The sequence below is a fragment of the Ranitomeya variabilis genome, chromosome 3 (assembly GCF_051348905.1).
Source record: "Ranitomeya variabilis isolate aRanVar5 chromosome 3, aRanVar5.hap1, whole genome shotgun sequence".
NCBI lineage: Eukaryota > Metazoa > Chordata > Amphibia > Anura > Dendrobatidae > Ranitomeya > Ranitomeya variabilis.
This window is the reverse complement of record NC_135234.1, coordinates 66,366,721-66,383,538: the sequence shown is the minus strand read 5'-3', so window position 1 is coordinate 66,383,538 and position 16,818 is coordinate 66,366,721. Positions and strand designations below refer to the sequence as shown.

Here is a 16,818-nt window from a genome sequence, read left to right as displayed (position 1 = left end):
ATTCACGATTAACCTTGAACCGGCTAAATCAATGCAACTGACATTAGATAAGACATAAGAAAGAGAAATCCAATGAACCACTCACCGGCAAGCAGGGACTTGGGCACGACATGAGACGCCTGACCCATAGCTACATGCCTCATAATATGGGTCTGCAAAATGCTATAATGCGCTAGTGTTAAGCCATGATATGTCAATAAGATGGATTTACATTACAGATGACTAGTCAAGGTCACTTGATGGCCTCGTTATGACCTATCCTCCCTTTTTACTGGCTTTCCACTTTAATCAGTTACATAATTAGTATATTTGTCATTTCTGGATGTTCAAAATAATCTGTGATGTTTGTTTACATGAGAAATTACATTGTTTGTGGCCATTATATGACTGGATTGGCAACTTGCTTATTTGGTGCAGAATTTACAGGTAAGATCTTCAGCATTTTAACGTAACACCAAAAGCGGGCAAGTTTTAATTAATTCTCACCCACATACTGCATTCTTCCTGGTGTGGAATTGAAGTTGGCTATTGTTGTGTTTTTTTGTTAAAAGTCACAGCACGTCACTTTCTGATGCAGTAATGCACCTTTTTGGTTCATATTTCACCCATTCATTTCAATAGGAACACTATATCTACAGGTTAACCCCTTAATGACCTATGACGTGCAGTGTCTATCACAGGTCACCTCCCCCTCTTTGATGCAGGCTCCAGCTATGAGCCCGCACCTTTTCTGGCACATGACAGCTTATCTAATCAGCAGACATGTGCCATTAACAGCCGCGGGTGGAATCGCGATCCACCCACAGCTGTTAATTAGTTAAATTTAACACGCGCAAAACGGATGCACGTCCTAGCTCCGCCCATAGGCGACCCTGTCACATTACCATGGGTCATCAATGGATTGGCATGACCCGGAGACCCCTGTGGTTGTCATTGATAGATAGCCATGAGCGCTGCCCAGCAGACGGCGCTCAAAGCAGATGAGCATTTTAGCTATACAAACCAGGGCTGCAGCTCTGCTCTGTGTAGCACAAGCGATCAGATGATCGCAGCTTCTAGTCTCCAATGGAGACTATTGAAGCAATGAAAAGCAAAAAAAAAAAAGTTTAAATCACCCTTTTTTGCCCTATTCAAAATAAAGCAATTTCTTAAAAAAATACACATATTTGATATCACCACGTTCAGAATTGCCTGATTTATCAAGCTATAAAAAGAATTAATCCGATCCGTAAACGGTATAACGAGAAAAAAATCAAAACACCAGAATTAAGTTTTTTTGATCACCGCAACATTGCAATAAAATGCAATAACAGGTGATCAAAACATCATATCTATCCCAAAAGGGTGTCAATAAAAATGTCAGCACACGGCGTGCAAAAATAAGCCTGCACCCAGCTCTAGATCTCGAAACATGGAGACACTACGGGCTCCGGAAAATGGGGCTATTTTTTTCCTTAAATTTTTTATTTTTGCCAGGTCAGTTTTAGCATTTAGTGAACATGGTAAAAAAATAAAAGAACAATTGTGGAATTGCATATTTTTTTTGCAATTTTACCGCAATTCTAATTTTTTCTCGCTTTCCAGTACACGATATGGTAAAAGCAATGGTGTCATTCAAAAGTACAACTCGTCCAGCAAAAAGCAAACCCTCACACGGCCATATTGATGGAAAAATAAAAAAGTTTGGGAAGAATGGGAGCAAAAAATGGAAATGCAAAAACAGAAGTACCCCTGGTCCTTAAGGGGTTAAACCGCTGGTCTGGCAATAATTTCTTGCAATGTTGGTGTGTTTCCATAAGAAAAAACACCTGCATTAGTGTGGAAAACACACGTGGACTTTAGACGCAGAAACGCTGTCAGTTTCAGTGTGAAAAATCCGTGCATAAAAGCTAGGTTCACACAATGCATTTTTGGTGTGAATTGTTCAAACAGAAAATTCCCATTGAATGTGTTTTAACTTAATTTTATCCATATGCTATGCTTTTGTTTTTCAGATCAGAATCTCCATGAAAATTGTTTTTTGGGGGGCGTTATTAAATCCACAGCATGTTAAATCTTGTGCAAGACCAGAGCAGATTTCAATTTTCAGGTGACTGAGCTAGTGAGTGGAGACTAGCTATGTCTCCTGCATACATCCCTCACAGAGATATGAGGGATTCCTGCTTTCTTATCTCCATGTTGCAAGCTGAGAAGTTGCAAGAACATGGAGAACATACAGAAGTACTAAGCGGTGTAGCTGAGAATCCAGCATTGGGTTGAGCTAAAACACTTACTATAAAGCAGTAGCATGGATCATCTCTCTCTTAACTATGGTTCTCACTCTGTTCCACCCTCCTGCTTCCCACTTGAAAGCAAGAAAAGACAGCAGTAACCTGAATACACACGGACCTCACATCCAGCCTATATTCACAGGAGAGACATTCACTCAAGAGAAAAAACAGAAACTTGGATCGGTGATTTGTATATCAAGAAGTCGAAGATTGAATGAAGATTGCAGACTGAAACCTACTGCAATAGTCTGAACTAAGGATGAGTACTAGCATCCGTAATAATGATTTTGTTTTCAGTCAAAGGTGTCTATGACCTTGAAGCTTCCCCCATTTGTGGCTTAGAGCGCCCACTATTGGATCCAGGTGGGTGAACATGTACTGTAAGTATTATATAGATTGCATGGTATAGATTGTAAGCTTGTGAGCACGGCCCTCACTACCGCTGTAACTGCTGAATGTGTTATATTGTAATGTCTTTATCGTCCGTACATGTCCCCACTTAATTGTAAAGTGCTGTGGAATATGTTAATTAATAAAATAAATAAAATTATTATTAAGTATTCATGGAGTATTACTATATCATTCTATGGCTATATATGGGAACTCGAAACTTGCATCTGAATAGTGAAGCTTCAACGGAAATGAATATATACAAATGAATCAGGGTAGGACTGCTGACTTCCTTTCCCGTGGACGTCACGAGCGCCGATCGATGATGAGACATTTCCAGCTAGTTATACTGTGTCAACGACGGGTCCAGGAAGCATAGACCAGCGAGCACAAAAAATGTACTGGAAAAGAATGAGTGGGGCATCAGTAAAAACACATTTTTATTTTATACGTGTTAACAGATCTGTGACCTTTTAACAATAAATCTCAAGGTTGAAAACCCCCTTTAAAAAGAACCTGTCATGTTCCCAAATGCTATTAGCCTGCAGAGGTAAGGTAATGAGCAGAATAATTGCATTATAATGCCGTCCAGCGGCCTTCCTGAAAGTGTGGCTACTGGGAGAAAATTAACTTTATTTCTCCCAGGAGCCTCCGGCTTTCAGTCATAGAGGTGTACCCAGAGCGGATATAAGCACACCTGGCACTTTGACAGCTCGCTCTGCAAATATACGCTGCATGGCGTGCTCATAGCCGCTGCTCACATGCTGTTATCGGTGGCTGTAATGGGTCTGTACACGCATCTACAACTGAAAGCCAGTGGCACACAGGGGGAAATGTTACTTTTCTCATGGCAGCCACGCTTTCAATGTGCCGTCCAACCAGCATTCTAATGCTACAGACCTGCAGATTTACCCTCTATCTGCAGATTAATAGCGTTTGGGGAGATGAGAGGTTCACTTTAAAGAGGATCTGACATCAGATTTCCCACTACAAATGCATACATTATTAGGTAGACCTCTTAGACCTGATGAGACTGCTGTACTATTTTGAAAATCACTGTCTAGAATGGCTGCATAATCCTTATAGTAAGATGAGAATGAGTCCAGCTATAGAGTGAAATTGTTCACTTGAGCAAATTAATTAAGTCTCTGGCACAGAGCCTGATCTGCAGCTTGTACTGAGCAGTGTGAGATCTCAGCGTGGAGGAGGGACACTGAGGAGCTGTATATCAGGCTAGAAGGGCAGAGATTGAGTTAAACTTTCAGATAGGATTATACGGCTGTTCAAACATGAAGTTTCAAAGTAAATACATGATCTTTTTCAGGTCTAAGAGATCTATGTAATAATGTAATGCAGGTCGTCTGCTGACAAATCCACTTTAAAGCCCGCATAAAGACTGCCATTGTTTGCTATCACCCGGGAACTGTTGAGAAAGGTGGCAATCTTAATAAAGAACTGTTGAACATGTTGGCGCTTTATAGACAATAGGAAGGAAATGTTTTAGCTGTGATATCTATAGATCAAGTACATAGATATCGCAGCATAGTGGCTCAGTGGTTAGCACAGCTACTTTGCAGCGCTGGGGTCCTTGGTTCAAATCCCACCGAGGGTAGCATCTGCAAGGAGATGTTTGTTTACGTGGGTTTCCTCCCACACTCCATAGACTTACTGATAGGTAATTTAGATTGAGAGTCCCAATGGGCACAGCGATAATAATGTCTGTAAAGCGATGAGGAATATGATGCCTTATATAAGGAAAGATTAACAAGAAAAAATGAAAGTCTAGAAAAAGTACACTACATATGTAAAAGGGTGTTGTGATGTTCTATAAAACTAAAGCCAAGATAATTACAAAGGGAAGAGATACAGACTATAAAGCGATCCTCATGCTCCAAGGGTTTTATATGCAGAACACAAAACAATTATTGTTACTAATCATCTTTGGTAATTCAATTTACATCCTGGTACAAAGCGACTCCTTAAAAAGCAAAAGGAGGAAACTTCAAGCTATTTTTTTGACATAGTTTAACCTTTCAATTCCTATTTAGTGAATCTGGAAGAGATGAAAGGCAATGTCAATAGAGTCTCTGACCTTTGCAGTAAACACAAGTCTCTCGTTACCAGTAAACAACTTAGCAACGAAGGCTTTTTAGGCTTCCTATGACAGCGCCGGAATATAAATCATCATTCGAAAGTACAAGTCTTTATGAATTTAAAATGAAAGAAGACTTAATGTTCATGCATGAGTTATACTAAAGCATCGGCAGTTAGCGGTAATGTATAAATAAAGCTTCCATTCTGAAGACTGGAAACAAGAACGGTAATGGCAGATGAGACGACCTCTTCGCCGGGCTCCAACGTGTCAGTGTGTTATTGTACTGGGGACACAATGTGCCAAGACAGTGTACCGCACATCTTGTGTGAGTGCCAGTCTTGGTACACAGACTGGAATTAAGAACCACAGACCGCGCACTCATTAATAAAATACAACAACCTGCAATTTATACACATTAGATTCGTATTCGGAGAAACACTCTATGGCCGAGGACTTTAGTTGGTGCAAACTGATTTGGAGGAACCAGTCCAGTGGCCACGTAAGTAATCTGAGACCGCCGGATGGGAACTCTGAGAAGTACCTCCTACCTGACAGCATCCATGGCTCTTCATTTGATTGGCCGGCCGGTGTAACATCACGTTTCATCACGTGAAACGATGGGCCGACTAATCAAAAGAAAAGTTGCGGATGCCATCATATAGAAGACGGTTCTCAAGGCTCCCATTTACCGGCCACAAATTACTGATGTTGATGGATCGGGTCTTGCGAATCGATATGCAGCAACCCAAATTGTGTACCCTTATATTCAAAAGCATAGCAAAAGTAAATATAGTAAAAAAAAAACATACCAACATTGCTGCCTAATTGTGTGAGATAAGGACACTTGTTGGTATGATTGGTTGAATCAATGGTGTAGCGGCAGGCAAATCGGCTGCTTCGGGGCCCAAGATTCTGGGCGGCCCAGTTCCAGCGCCATCACTTTCCCTGCTGCCTGACTTTCAACTGTATCCGCATCCTGGATGCAGATACAGCTGAAAGCAATGATGGAGGAGGGAGCCATCAACTGATGCTCGCTCCTCTGTCATTCTCCGTGTCGAACGTCTCAGCGCTGCAGGTGCAATGATGTCATTGCATTCTGCCCGCAGTGCAGGCCACACACTGCAGAGACTGGAGCATCGGGGAAACGAGGAGAGAGGAGTATTTTTATTTTTTTAATCAATAAGTACTTTATGTGACCATCATACTATGTGGATGGCTATTTGTGGGGCCATCATACTATGTGGAGTATTATTTATGGAGCCATCATACTATGTAGAGGACTATTTATGGGGCCGTCATATTTTATAAAGGACTATTTATTGGGCAGTCATACTATGTAGAGGACTATTTATGGGGCCATGATAATAAGTGGAGGGCTATTTATATTGCCATCACACTATGTGGAGGGCTATTTGTGGGGCCATACTTTGTGGAGGGCTTTTTGTGGGGCCATCATACTATGTGAAGGACGAGTTATGGGACCATCATACTATGTGGAGAGCTATTTGTGGGATTATCATACTGTGTGGAGGACTATTTGTGGGGACCATCATACTATGTGGTGGGCTATTTGTGGGTCCATCATACTATTTGGAGTGCTATGTGTGTGGAAGCGATCATACTATTTGGAGGGCTATTTGGTGTCCATCATAGTATTTGGATGTCTATGTGGGGACCCATCATACTATTTGGAGGGTATGTGGGGGGGCATCATACTATCTGAAGTGCTATGTGGAAGCCATGATACTATCTTAAGGGCTATTTGGTAGCCATTATACGGTTTGGAGTGCTAGTGGGGGCCATTATTGTGTATGGGAACACTGAGGTACTTCAATAGGGGCAAAATTGTATCATATGCTCTTCTGTGCCCCCGCCAAAGATTTAGTCTAATTAGGACTTTTGCTATGGGGTCCTATGATTTCTATGCATAACTCTGGGCCCAATTAACATTTTAGGGTCTTTTCTGTAACTTTTTTTTGTGTGTAAAGTGAACGTACACCACATGGACTTATGTGAATGATCAAGAATGATGTAACTCAGCAAATACTGCCCTTGGACATTCTACTTGATGAGAAGCTGCCATACAATACTGGAACTGTTAGGGTAAACATACACAAATTGAAGGTAAATCTGTAAAAAAAAAAAAACAAAAAAAACCACACACAATACTTACCTGTTAGTTCCCTGTCACTCCTGTGTCAATTTTCTGATGGTCCATGATCAAATTCCTTACCTGCTAGCAAAAGTCCGGTAATTAGCTGCAGTGGTCATGAAACTCTGCGTCACGTTTTTATCCCCAAAAAGTAAGCAAAGCAAAGTGGACCACTGAAGCATAGGCGTCTATGTGGCAGGGGGGTTTCTGGGGGAGTAATGTTTTACTTTAGTTTACTACTTTTTACATTTCCTAGTATATTTCTTATTAGACAACCCCTTTAAGTAGAGGTTAGTTGAGTGTGCAAAATCAATTTATACCGACAACGTAAGGCTGAACTATAGTTTTATAAACTTAGATACAAACATAGGTCCCCAGGCTTTTCCTGTGTGTGGAAGAACTAAAAGTCCATGAGTTACATGTGCTGCAAAGGTGAACTCGTGAGACAAGGTATTGGCCATGTCGCTCAGGTCCACCGGGATGACATCTCTGCAAGAGTTCAAGATATTGGAAACCACGGCACTGTTTTCTGCTTCCGATAATGTACATGTAGAATACACTACTGATCCTCCGGGACGAAGGGCATGGATCGCAGACCTGTGTGTAATTAGAAACAAGAGCAAAGACAAATTAGTGTTATTAAAAAGAGATTATCCTGCATGCAAGGTCAGGGAGGAAATTCAATTATTTGACAAATTCTCAAACATTTATGCTCCAAACTGTAATGGTGGAAGCCTGACCCTCAGTGACAGCGGACCTGGTGCTGAGTGTCTTTCAATTTGGAGCAAAGAACTTAGCAAGCAAATATTGTCACCTAGACGCACCATCTGCAGCGAGGATACTGCTATGTCCTGCTCCACTAACTGAAAAGAAACTATGCTGGGACTTCCCGAGCTACATGTGTAAAGCAGAACACTTCCCGCAGTATATGTGCAGCAAATACATGATAATATTTAGTGATGAGCGAATACATTCGGCACTCTTCGATACTCGCACGAATAGTACGGTATTCGGGCTATTTGTTACTCGGCAAGTAATTTGGTATTCGCCTCGGTATATTCGAGTGATCCTCCCAACATGTTTGGCGCTTTATTTGCAGCCAATGAACATGCTGGGCTGGATTGCCAATCACAGTAATGCCAGCACCATCTTTGGTGTGGCATTACTGTGATTGGCTGGCCTTCCAGCATCATAGGGGATATTTAACCCCTTCATGACCTTGGGATTTTCCTTTTTTCCGTGTTCGTTTTCGCTCCCCTCCTTCCCAGAGCCATAACTTTTTTATTTTTCCGTCAATATAGCCATGTGAGGGCTTATTTTTTGGCGGGACGAGTTGTACTTTTACCATGTCGTGTACTAGAAAACGGGAAAAAAATTCCAAGTGCGGTGAAATTGCAAAAAAAAGTGCAATTCCACACGTGTTTTTTGTTTGGCTTTTTTGCTATGTTCACTAAATGCTAAAACTGACCTGCCATTATGATTCCCCAGGTCATTACGAGTTCATAGACACCAAACATGTCTAGGTTATAAGTGGTAAAAAAAAAATTCCAAAAACTTGGCTAAAAAAAAAATTTTCTATTGATTTATTAAATAGTGTATCTTTATCTAGCAGTTGTGTGATTCGCGCAATCCAGGTAGAGATAATCTTACTTGACAATTTAGTAGCTGCAACAATAATCTTCATTACTCCGCATTTAGAGTGTGTCAGCAAGGCGGTCTAAAAAAATCTTAATTTTCTATTGGTTTAATAAATTTGGAATTTTTATCTAGCAATTATGCGACAGGCGCAAAGCCTGCAGAGATACACAAACGTGACTATTTACCTGTAATTTACATCAGTCTGCTGTTGCTGTGTATAATAAAGCTGAGATCTCCAAACAAATAGCCACATATTGCTAGATATAGTGAATCTGTACATAACACCTCTGTGAGGGTGCTTAGTAATAACAAAAGCCAGTATTTTTTGGTTTCATAAGCATAACGCATTCAATATGAGAAAGGGTGACATTAAGGGACGTGGATGTGGCGGTGCCTGCCAAGGCCGTGTGACAGATCCAAAGTTTACTGTATCTCGTTCTAGATCCCTGTCAAAATTTGGTCAGTGGGCTACACTCCTAACGAACCCAGACAAGTGTGCAGATGTTGTGGGCTGGATGGCAGACAAAGGCTCCAGTGTGTTGACAAGCAGCACCATAAAGCCTTCCACGCGGTCCAGTCTCAGTAGCCAAGAGGCTGGGCCTCTGAATCCTTAACCTGGTACTCCTTCCTCCTACCATCAAGAGTCTCAAGAGACATATGACCCCAATGCTGGCCACTCTGAGGAACTGTTTACGTTCACTTGTAATTTGCCAGGCCTCTCAACGTGCACCATTAAAGAGGATCATAAGGAGGTGGAGTGCAGTGATGCCCAAACATTTGAGCACCCATGCCTAGGAGAAAGCCACGTTGGGGAAGATCAATTCATGTCCAAAGAGGTGGAGGATAATCATGATGCACAGTTGCCATTAGGTCAGCCTCAAATCGCAACTCAGAAGGAGGATCAGACTGAGGAATTGGAAGATGACGTGGTCGATGATGAGTCCACTGATCCAAAGTAGCATGGTGGCATGACTAGCGAGCACAGCAGTGCAGCAGGAAGGGGTAGTGGCTTGTCCAGAGGGAGAATTCTGTCAACTGTTCCACAGAGCCCCCCCACTCGGCTAGATAACATGCCAAGGATGCGTCATCAGTTTTGATGGCCATAGGTGCTTATGGCTGGTCTTCGTGCCTATGGGGTATCAATTTCCCAATACACTGAAATAATAAAGTATTGTGTTATATTTGCAATGGGAGATTTCAAAGTTTTGACTTAAGGGGAAATAGAATCTGGCAAAAAATTATAATGGAATTTAATCAGAATTGCAATACAACAAAAAACAACGTTTTGGTCAACAAGACCTTCAGATGGATTGCAGACAGAATACTGCATGGAACAGCACTGTATGGTATAGGGACATACATTCCTACAACTATAAATAGTGTCGGATTCTATAATATATATATATATATATATATATATATATATATATATATATATATATATATATATATATATATATATATATATATATATATATATACAGTGCCTACAAGTAGTATTCAACCCCCTGCAGATTTAGCAGGTTTACTAAGATGCAAATAAGTTAGAGCCTTCAAACTTCAAACAAGAGCAGGATTTATTAACAGATGCATAAATCTTACAAACCAAAAAGTTTTGTTGCTCAGTTAAATTTTTATAAATTTTAAACATAAAAGTGTGGGTCAATTATTATTCAACCCCTAGGTTTAATATTTTGTGGAATAACCTTTGTTTGCAATTACAGCTAATAATCGTCTTTTATAAGACCTGATCAGGCCGGCACAGGTCTCTGGAGTTATCTTGGCCCACTCCTCCATGCAGATCTTCTCCAAGTTATCTAGGTTCTTTGGGTGTCTCATGTGGACTTTAATCTTGAGCTCCTTCCACAAGTTTTCAATTGGGTTAAGGTCAGGAGACTGACTAGGCCACTGCAACACCTTGATTTTTTGCCTCTTGAACCAGGCTTTGGTTTTCTTGGCTGTGTGCTTTGGGTCGTTGTCTTGTTGGAAGATGAAATGGTGACCCATCTTAAGATCCTTGATGGAGGAGCGGAGGTTCTTGGCCAAAATCTCCAGGTAGGCCGTGCTATCCATCTTCCCATGGATGCGGACCAGATGGCCAGGCCCCTTGGCTGAGAAACAGCCCCACAGCATGATGCTGCCACCACCATGCTTGACTGTAGGGATGGTATTCTTGGGGTCGTATGCAGTGCCATCCAGTCTCCAAACGTCACGTGTGTGGTTGGCACCAAAGATCTCGATCTTGGTCTCATCAGACCAGAGAACCTTGAACCAGTCAGTCTCAGAGTCCTCCAAGTGATCATGAGCAAACTGTAGACGAGCCTTGACATGACGTTTTGAAAGTAAAGGTACCTTACGGGCTCATCTGGAACGGAGACCATTGCGGTGGAGTACGTTACTTATGGTATTGACTGAAACCAATGTCCCCACTGCCATGAGATCTTCCTGGAGCTCCTTCCTTGTTGTCCTTGGGTTAGCATTGACTCTTCGGACAAGCCTGGCCTCGGCACGGGAGGAAACTTTCAAAGGCTGTCCAGGCCGTGGAAGGCTAACAGTAGTTCCATAAGCCTTCCACTTCCGGATGATGCTCCCAACAGTGGAGACAGGTAGGCCCAACTCCTTGGAAAGGGTTTTGTACCCCTTGCCAGCCTTGTGACCCTCCACGATCTTGTCTCTGATGGCCTTGGAATGCTCCTTTGTCTTTCCCATGTTGACCATGTTTGAGTGCTGTTCACAAGTTTGGGGAGGGTCTTAAATAGTCAGAAAAGGCTGGAAAAAGAGATAATTAATCCAAACATGTGAAGCTCATTGTTCTTTGTGCCTGAACTACTTCTTAATACTTTAGGGGAACCAAACAGAATTCTGGTGGGTTGAGGGGTTGAATAATAAATGACCCTCTGAAAAAACTTTTCCCAATTTTTAAAAAAAATAAACAAAGAAATAACATTCTTTTTTGCTGCAGTGCATTTCACACTTCCAGGCTGATCTACAGTCCAAATGTCACAATGCCAAGTTAATTCCAAATGTGTAAACCTGCTAAATCTGCAGGGGGTTGAATACTACTTGTAGGCACTGTATATATATTATTCATTTTTATAGTGCCACTTATTCCATGGCGCTTTACATGTGAAAAAAGGGGCATACATAGGGAAGTACAGTCAACATGAGCAATACAATGCACACACAAGTACAGAAGGAGAGAGGACCCTGCCCTCGAGGGCTCACAGTCTACAGGGGATGGGTGAGGATACACTAGTAGAGGGTAGAGCTGTTTGTACGACGGTTTAGTAGACTGAGGATCACTGCAGGTTGTAGGCTTGTCGAAAGAGATGGGTCTTCAGGTTCCTTTTGAAAGTTTCCGTGGTAGAGAGTTCCAGAGTATGGGGGAAGCACGCGAGAAGTCTTGTATGCAGTTGTGGGAAGAAGAGGTAAGAGGGGAGTAGAGAAGGAGATCTTGAGAGGACCGAAGGTTGCCTGTAAGTAAGTACCGGGTGACCATGTCACAGATGTATGGAGGAGACAGGTTGTGGATGGCTTTGTATGTCATAGTTAGGGTTTTGAACTGGAGCCTCTGGACAATAGGAAGCCAGTGAAGAGCTTGGCAGAGAGGAGAGGCTGGGGAATAATGGGGAAACAGGTGGTTTAGTCAGGCAGCAGAGTTTAGGATAGATTGGAGTGGTCCAAGATTGCTAGAGGGGAGGCCAGAGAGCAGGAGGTTGCAGTAGTCAAGGCGGGAGATGATGAGGGCGTGCACAAGCGTTTTTGCAGTTTCTTGGTCAAGGAATGTACGGATCCGGGAAATGTTTTTGAGGTGGAGTCGGCATGAGGAGGCAAGGATTTGGATATGTGGCTTGAAAGAGAGGGCAGATTCGAAGATCACCCCGAGGCACCGAGAGCATGCGGGACTGGGCAAAGTGAGCAGCCAATGACATTGATGGATAGGTCTGGTGGAGGGGTAGAGTGAGATGAAAATTCTGTTTTGTCCATGTTCAGTATGTGGATATGGAGTGGTATCCTTTCCTGGCACCGTGTTTCCATACACCATGAAGCATAACCTAGTTATATGTTTTGGCTGAACTGAGGGCTCGACAAAGGCTTATTTGAGCCCAAACATCACAGATGTACATATGGGCTATTAAAACTTGGTTTACCATATTGAAGACTATTGAAGTGCTGCCTTCTTCTTTTGGATTTTAACAATGTAATTAGTTTGATGACCCTAAGGCCATGTGCAAACAACGTCTTTTTCAGGAAGATTTTCCCTGGAATCTGCAGAAAAAGTGCAGCAAAAGCATCTCATAAAATGAATGTAGTGCACGGCAATGTCAAAATGACATTGTGCACAAGTTCTATCTTATGTCACTTTTTTAAGCAGCTTCTGGATTCGGAAACCCTCAAGTGGTTAAAAGAAATGATTTGCTCATTCTTCTGCTCAGAAGCCGTCCGCTCTCTACAGTTACCAGTACAGAGTAAGAGAGCAGCGTAATTGTTAACTGGAAAAAAAATAAAAGCATATTAGCCAAAAGTGTAAGTAGAAAAGCCAAAAAGCTCCCAATCTCGTCACATGGGGGCTGCTCCGGCTTCTCTCTGTAAACAATGGTGTTTTTCAGTAGTTGGCCTGCCATAGGTCTGACGAAATACGAAAATCTGGTGTACTGGAGCTCTGCAATAAAAATGAAGAGATGAGCTTGAGATGCTATATAAAAGGCCTCAATAAGACATCCGTTTTTCATGTACAGTACAGACCAAATGTTTGGACACACCTTCCCATTTAAAGATTTTTCTGTATTTTCATGACTATGAAAATTGTAAATTCACACTGAAGGCATCAAAACTATGAATTAACACATGTGAAATTATATACTTAACAAAAAAGTGTGAAACAACTGAAAATATGTCTTATATTCTAGGTTCTTCAAAGTAGCCACCTTTTGCTTTGATGACTGCTTTGCACACTCTTGGCATTCTCTTGATGAGCTTCAAGACGTAGTCACCGGAAATGGTTTTCACTTCACAGGTGTGCCCTGTCAGGTTTAATAAGTGGGATTTCTTGCCTTATAAATGGGGTTGCGACCATCAGTTGTGTTGAGCAGAAGTCTGGTGGATACACAGCTGATAGTCCTACTGAATAGACTGTTAGAATTTGTATTATGGCAAGAAAAAAGCAGCTAAGTAAAGAAAAACGAGTGGCCATCATTACTTTAAGAAATGAAGGTCAGTCAGTCCGAAAAATTGGGAAAACTTTGAAAGTGTCCCTAAGTGCAGTTGCAAAAACCATCAAGCACTACAAAGAAACTGGCTCACATGAGGACCGCCCCAGGAAAGGAAGACCAAGAGTCACCTCTGCTTCTGAGGATAAGTTTATCCGAGTCACCATTCTCAGAAATCGCAGGCTAACAGCAGCTCAGATTAGAGACCAGGTCAATGCCACACAGAGTTCTAGCAGCAGACACATCTCTACAACAACTGTTAAGAGGAGACTTTGTGCAGCAGGCCTTCATGGTGAAATAGATGCTAGGAAACCACTGCTAAGGACAGGCAACAAGCAGAAGAGACTTGTTTTGGGCTAAAGAACACAAGGAATGGACATTAGACCAGTGGAAATCTGTGCTTTGGTCTGATGAGTCCAAATTTGAGATCCTTGGTTCCAACCACCATGTCTTTGTGCGACGCAGAAAAGGTGAACGGATGGACTCTACATTCCTGGTTCCCACCGTGAAGCATGGAGGAGGAGGTGTGATGGTGTGAGGGTTATTTGCTGGTGACACTGTTGGGGATTTATTCAAAATTGAAGGCATACTGAACCAGCATGGCTACCACAGCATCTTGCAGCGGCATGCTATTCCATCCGGTTTGCGTTTAGTTGGACCATCATTTATTTTTCAACAGGACAATGACCCCAAACACACCTCCAGGCTGTGTAAGGGCTATTTGAACAAGAAGGAGAGTGATGGGGTGCTATGCCAGATGACCTGGCCTCCACAGTCACCAGACCTGAACTCAATCGAGATGGTTTGAGGTGAGCTGGACCGCAGAGTGAAGGCAAAAGGGCCAAAAAGTGCTAAGCATCTCTGGGAACTCCTTCAAGATTGTTGGAAGACCATTGCCGGTGACTACCTCTTAAAGCTCATCAAGAGGATGCCAAGAGTGTGCAAAACAGTCATCAAAGCAAAAGATGGCTACTTTGAAGAACCTAGAATATAAGACATATTTTCAGTTGTTTCACACTTTTTTGTTAAGTATATAATTCCACATGTGTTAATTCATAGTTTTGATGCCTTCAGTGTGAATTTATAATTTTCATAGTCATGAAAATACAGAAAAATCTTTAAATGAGAAGGTGTGTCCAAACTTTTGGTCTGTACTGAATGTGTTCTGTCTGAGATGCTGTTAGAGGAAAATGTAAAGAAAAATAGGAAATGTGTCTATTTTTCACCTTATTTTTCAAAATGCATTGCTAAAAAGAACAAAAATTGCATTCCTCTTTCTGTAGAAATACTTTTATATCTTGAACATATTTTGTTTTTTGGACAGGGGTGGAGCTAGAAACTTATTCAGACTGGAAGTATCTCTTTTTCAAGTTTTGTTTAATTCATTCAAGCTTTTCCCCCCATTTTAATTTTGTTTTATTTATTTTTTCATTTATTTTGCACGTTATGCCTGCCATGAGGTCTTAAAAGACCTTTTGGCGGGGTATTTTAAAGATAGCTATTTGGCAACTTCGGTCATGACAGCTGTTGTGTGACCGAAATTCGATCGGTGCCGCTGGTACATCGCAGCACCATAGAAGTGAATGGGTCGAATTGCGATATCTAGACTAATGGGACAAGCAAGGTGCAAAAGTATCACACTAAGTTGGAGTTTTGCAACTTATTTTTCACAATCGCAGTAGTATAGGAGTCGCAACTAATGTAAGTTTCCAGCCCTTAATAATATACTCCCCACCTGCCACCTTCAGTTGCCCCCGACACCGCTCCAGTCCCAATTTGCCATCTTGTGACTGCAATTTCTGACCAACCGGAAGTCAGAGGTAATCACAAGCTCAATGCAAGTCTATGAGAGTCTCGTTCGGCTTCACTCTGGCTCTCATAGCCTTACATTGATTAGTGACTTCTGGACACTGGCACCATCCGGCAGGTCACTCATAATAAATATGCAGGAGATGACCGGTGTGGCACCGTTAACAGATGAATATGGTGGCTGATGAGTATAATACTAAGGGTAGGGAACTTAGTGACACCACTCCAGTGCTGCAATAAAAAAAACATTGGAGTGGTGCTTTAAAGCGAATAAGCTGCTTGACAATGCTAGAATTTAGCTGAACTTAAAGGGGTATTCTCAAGTTTGAAAGTTATCCCATATCAGTGGTATAGGGGATATCTTCCCGATCGTTGTGACTCCCACTGAACCTGAGAACTCGTGGCTCTGAAGGGCCCTGTGTGAATTTAGTAGTGGCCAGTCATGCTAACTGCGGCTCCAGGTGTGATGGAAATAGCTGGTTCTTAGGTTAGGTGGGGGTCCCAGGGGTTAAAACTGCAGTGCTTGGGAAGTATTCCCTTATCCCTCCTCCCCTCTCCCAACTGAACATGAGGTTTTTCGTTAATATTCTGATCAGACTGTGTGATCCCACCTCCACATCATGTTGAACCTCTTTGAGAGTTCCTGACCTTAAAGGTGCACAGCCTTGCATCAACCTTGGCTGGAGCAATAGCGCACAAACTAGGGGAACAACTTGGCGCCGGCAGCACCCATGCTCAAGGCAGGGCCGCCATGAATCCAGGCCACACCACCTCACAGGCAAAGCACCACAGCAACAATGGCCACCAAAGAGCACCATAAAATCTATGACACAAAAGTGGTGTCAATTTCCGAGAAAATGTACACACAGCTCCTGCCTGTTGGACGTTTCTGGAGCTAGAGTTTCTGGCAGTTGGAGATGCGCCAAATTCACTAAAGAGGTGTACATCTCATTGATTTCGGTCGCATCCTACTTCACGGCTGCCTTCAATAAGGCTGGCGTATCAGCCTTAACGTCTCGGGCCATAGAGTTTACATTTGGACATTCTTGCTCATTGGCGGCAATATGCTTTTCCATAGTAAATCATAAGCCATATATTCAAGAATACATGTCACAGAGGAGATTTCTCTTCTCCGTTCTGGCTGATAGATCGCTGACACTATTCTCACGCCTTGTAATAACCTCCTCTCTTTCTCTTGTGCCAAGAATGTTGTACGTAGTTTTTTCCTCCATTTCTTTTTATTGATTCCTACTT

General features: G+C 42.2%; 1 protein-coding gene across 2 annotated transcripts in view; it reads right to left on the bottom strand.

Moving 5' to 3' along the window:
• Nucleotides 1–7,236: 7,236 nt before the first annotated feature.
• NSUN3 (NOP2/Sun RNA methyltransferase 3) overlaps nucleotides 7,237–16,818 on the bottom strand; it is a 78,987-nt gene continuing 69,405 nt past the window's right edge. For both annotated transcript variants that reach the window (XM_077294105.1, XM_077294106.1), the window contains one exon: nucleotides 7,237–7,504. In XM_077294105.1, coding sequence (XP_077150220.1) covers nucleotides 7,246–7,504 — 259 coding nt within the window. In that variant the 3' untranslated portion in view covers nucleotides 7,237–7,245. The remainder of the gene's footprint in view (nucleotides 7,505–16,818) is intronic.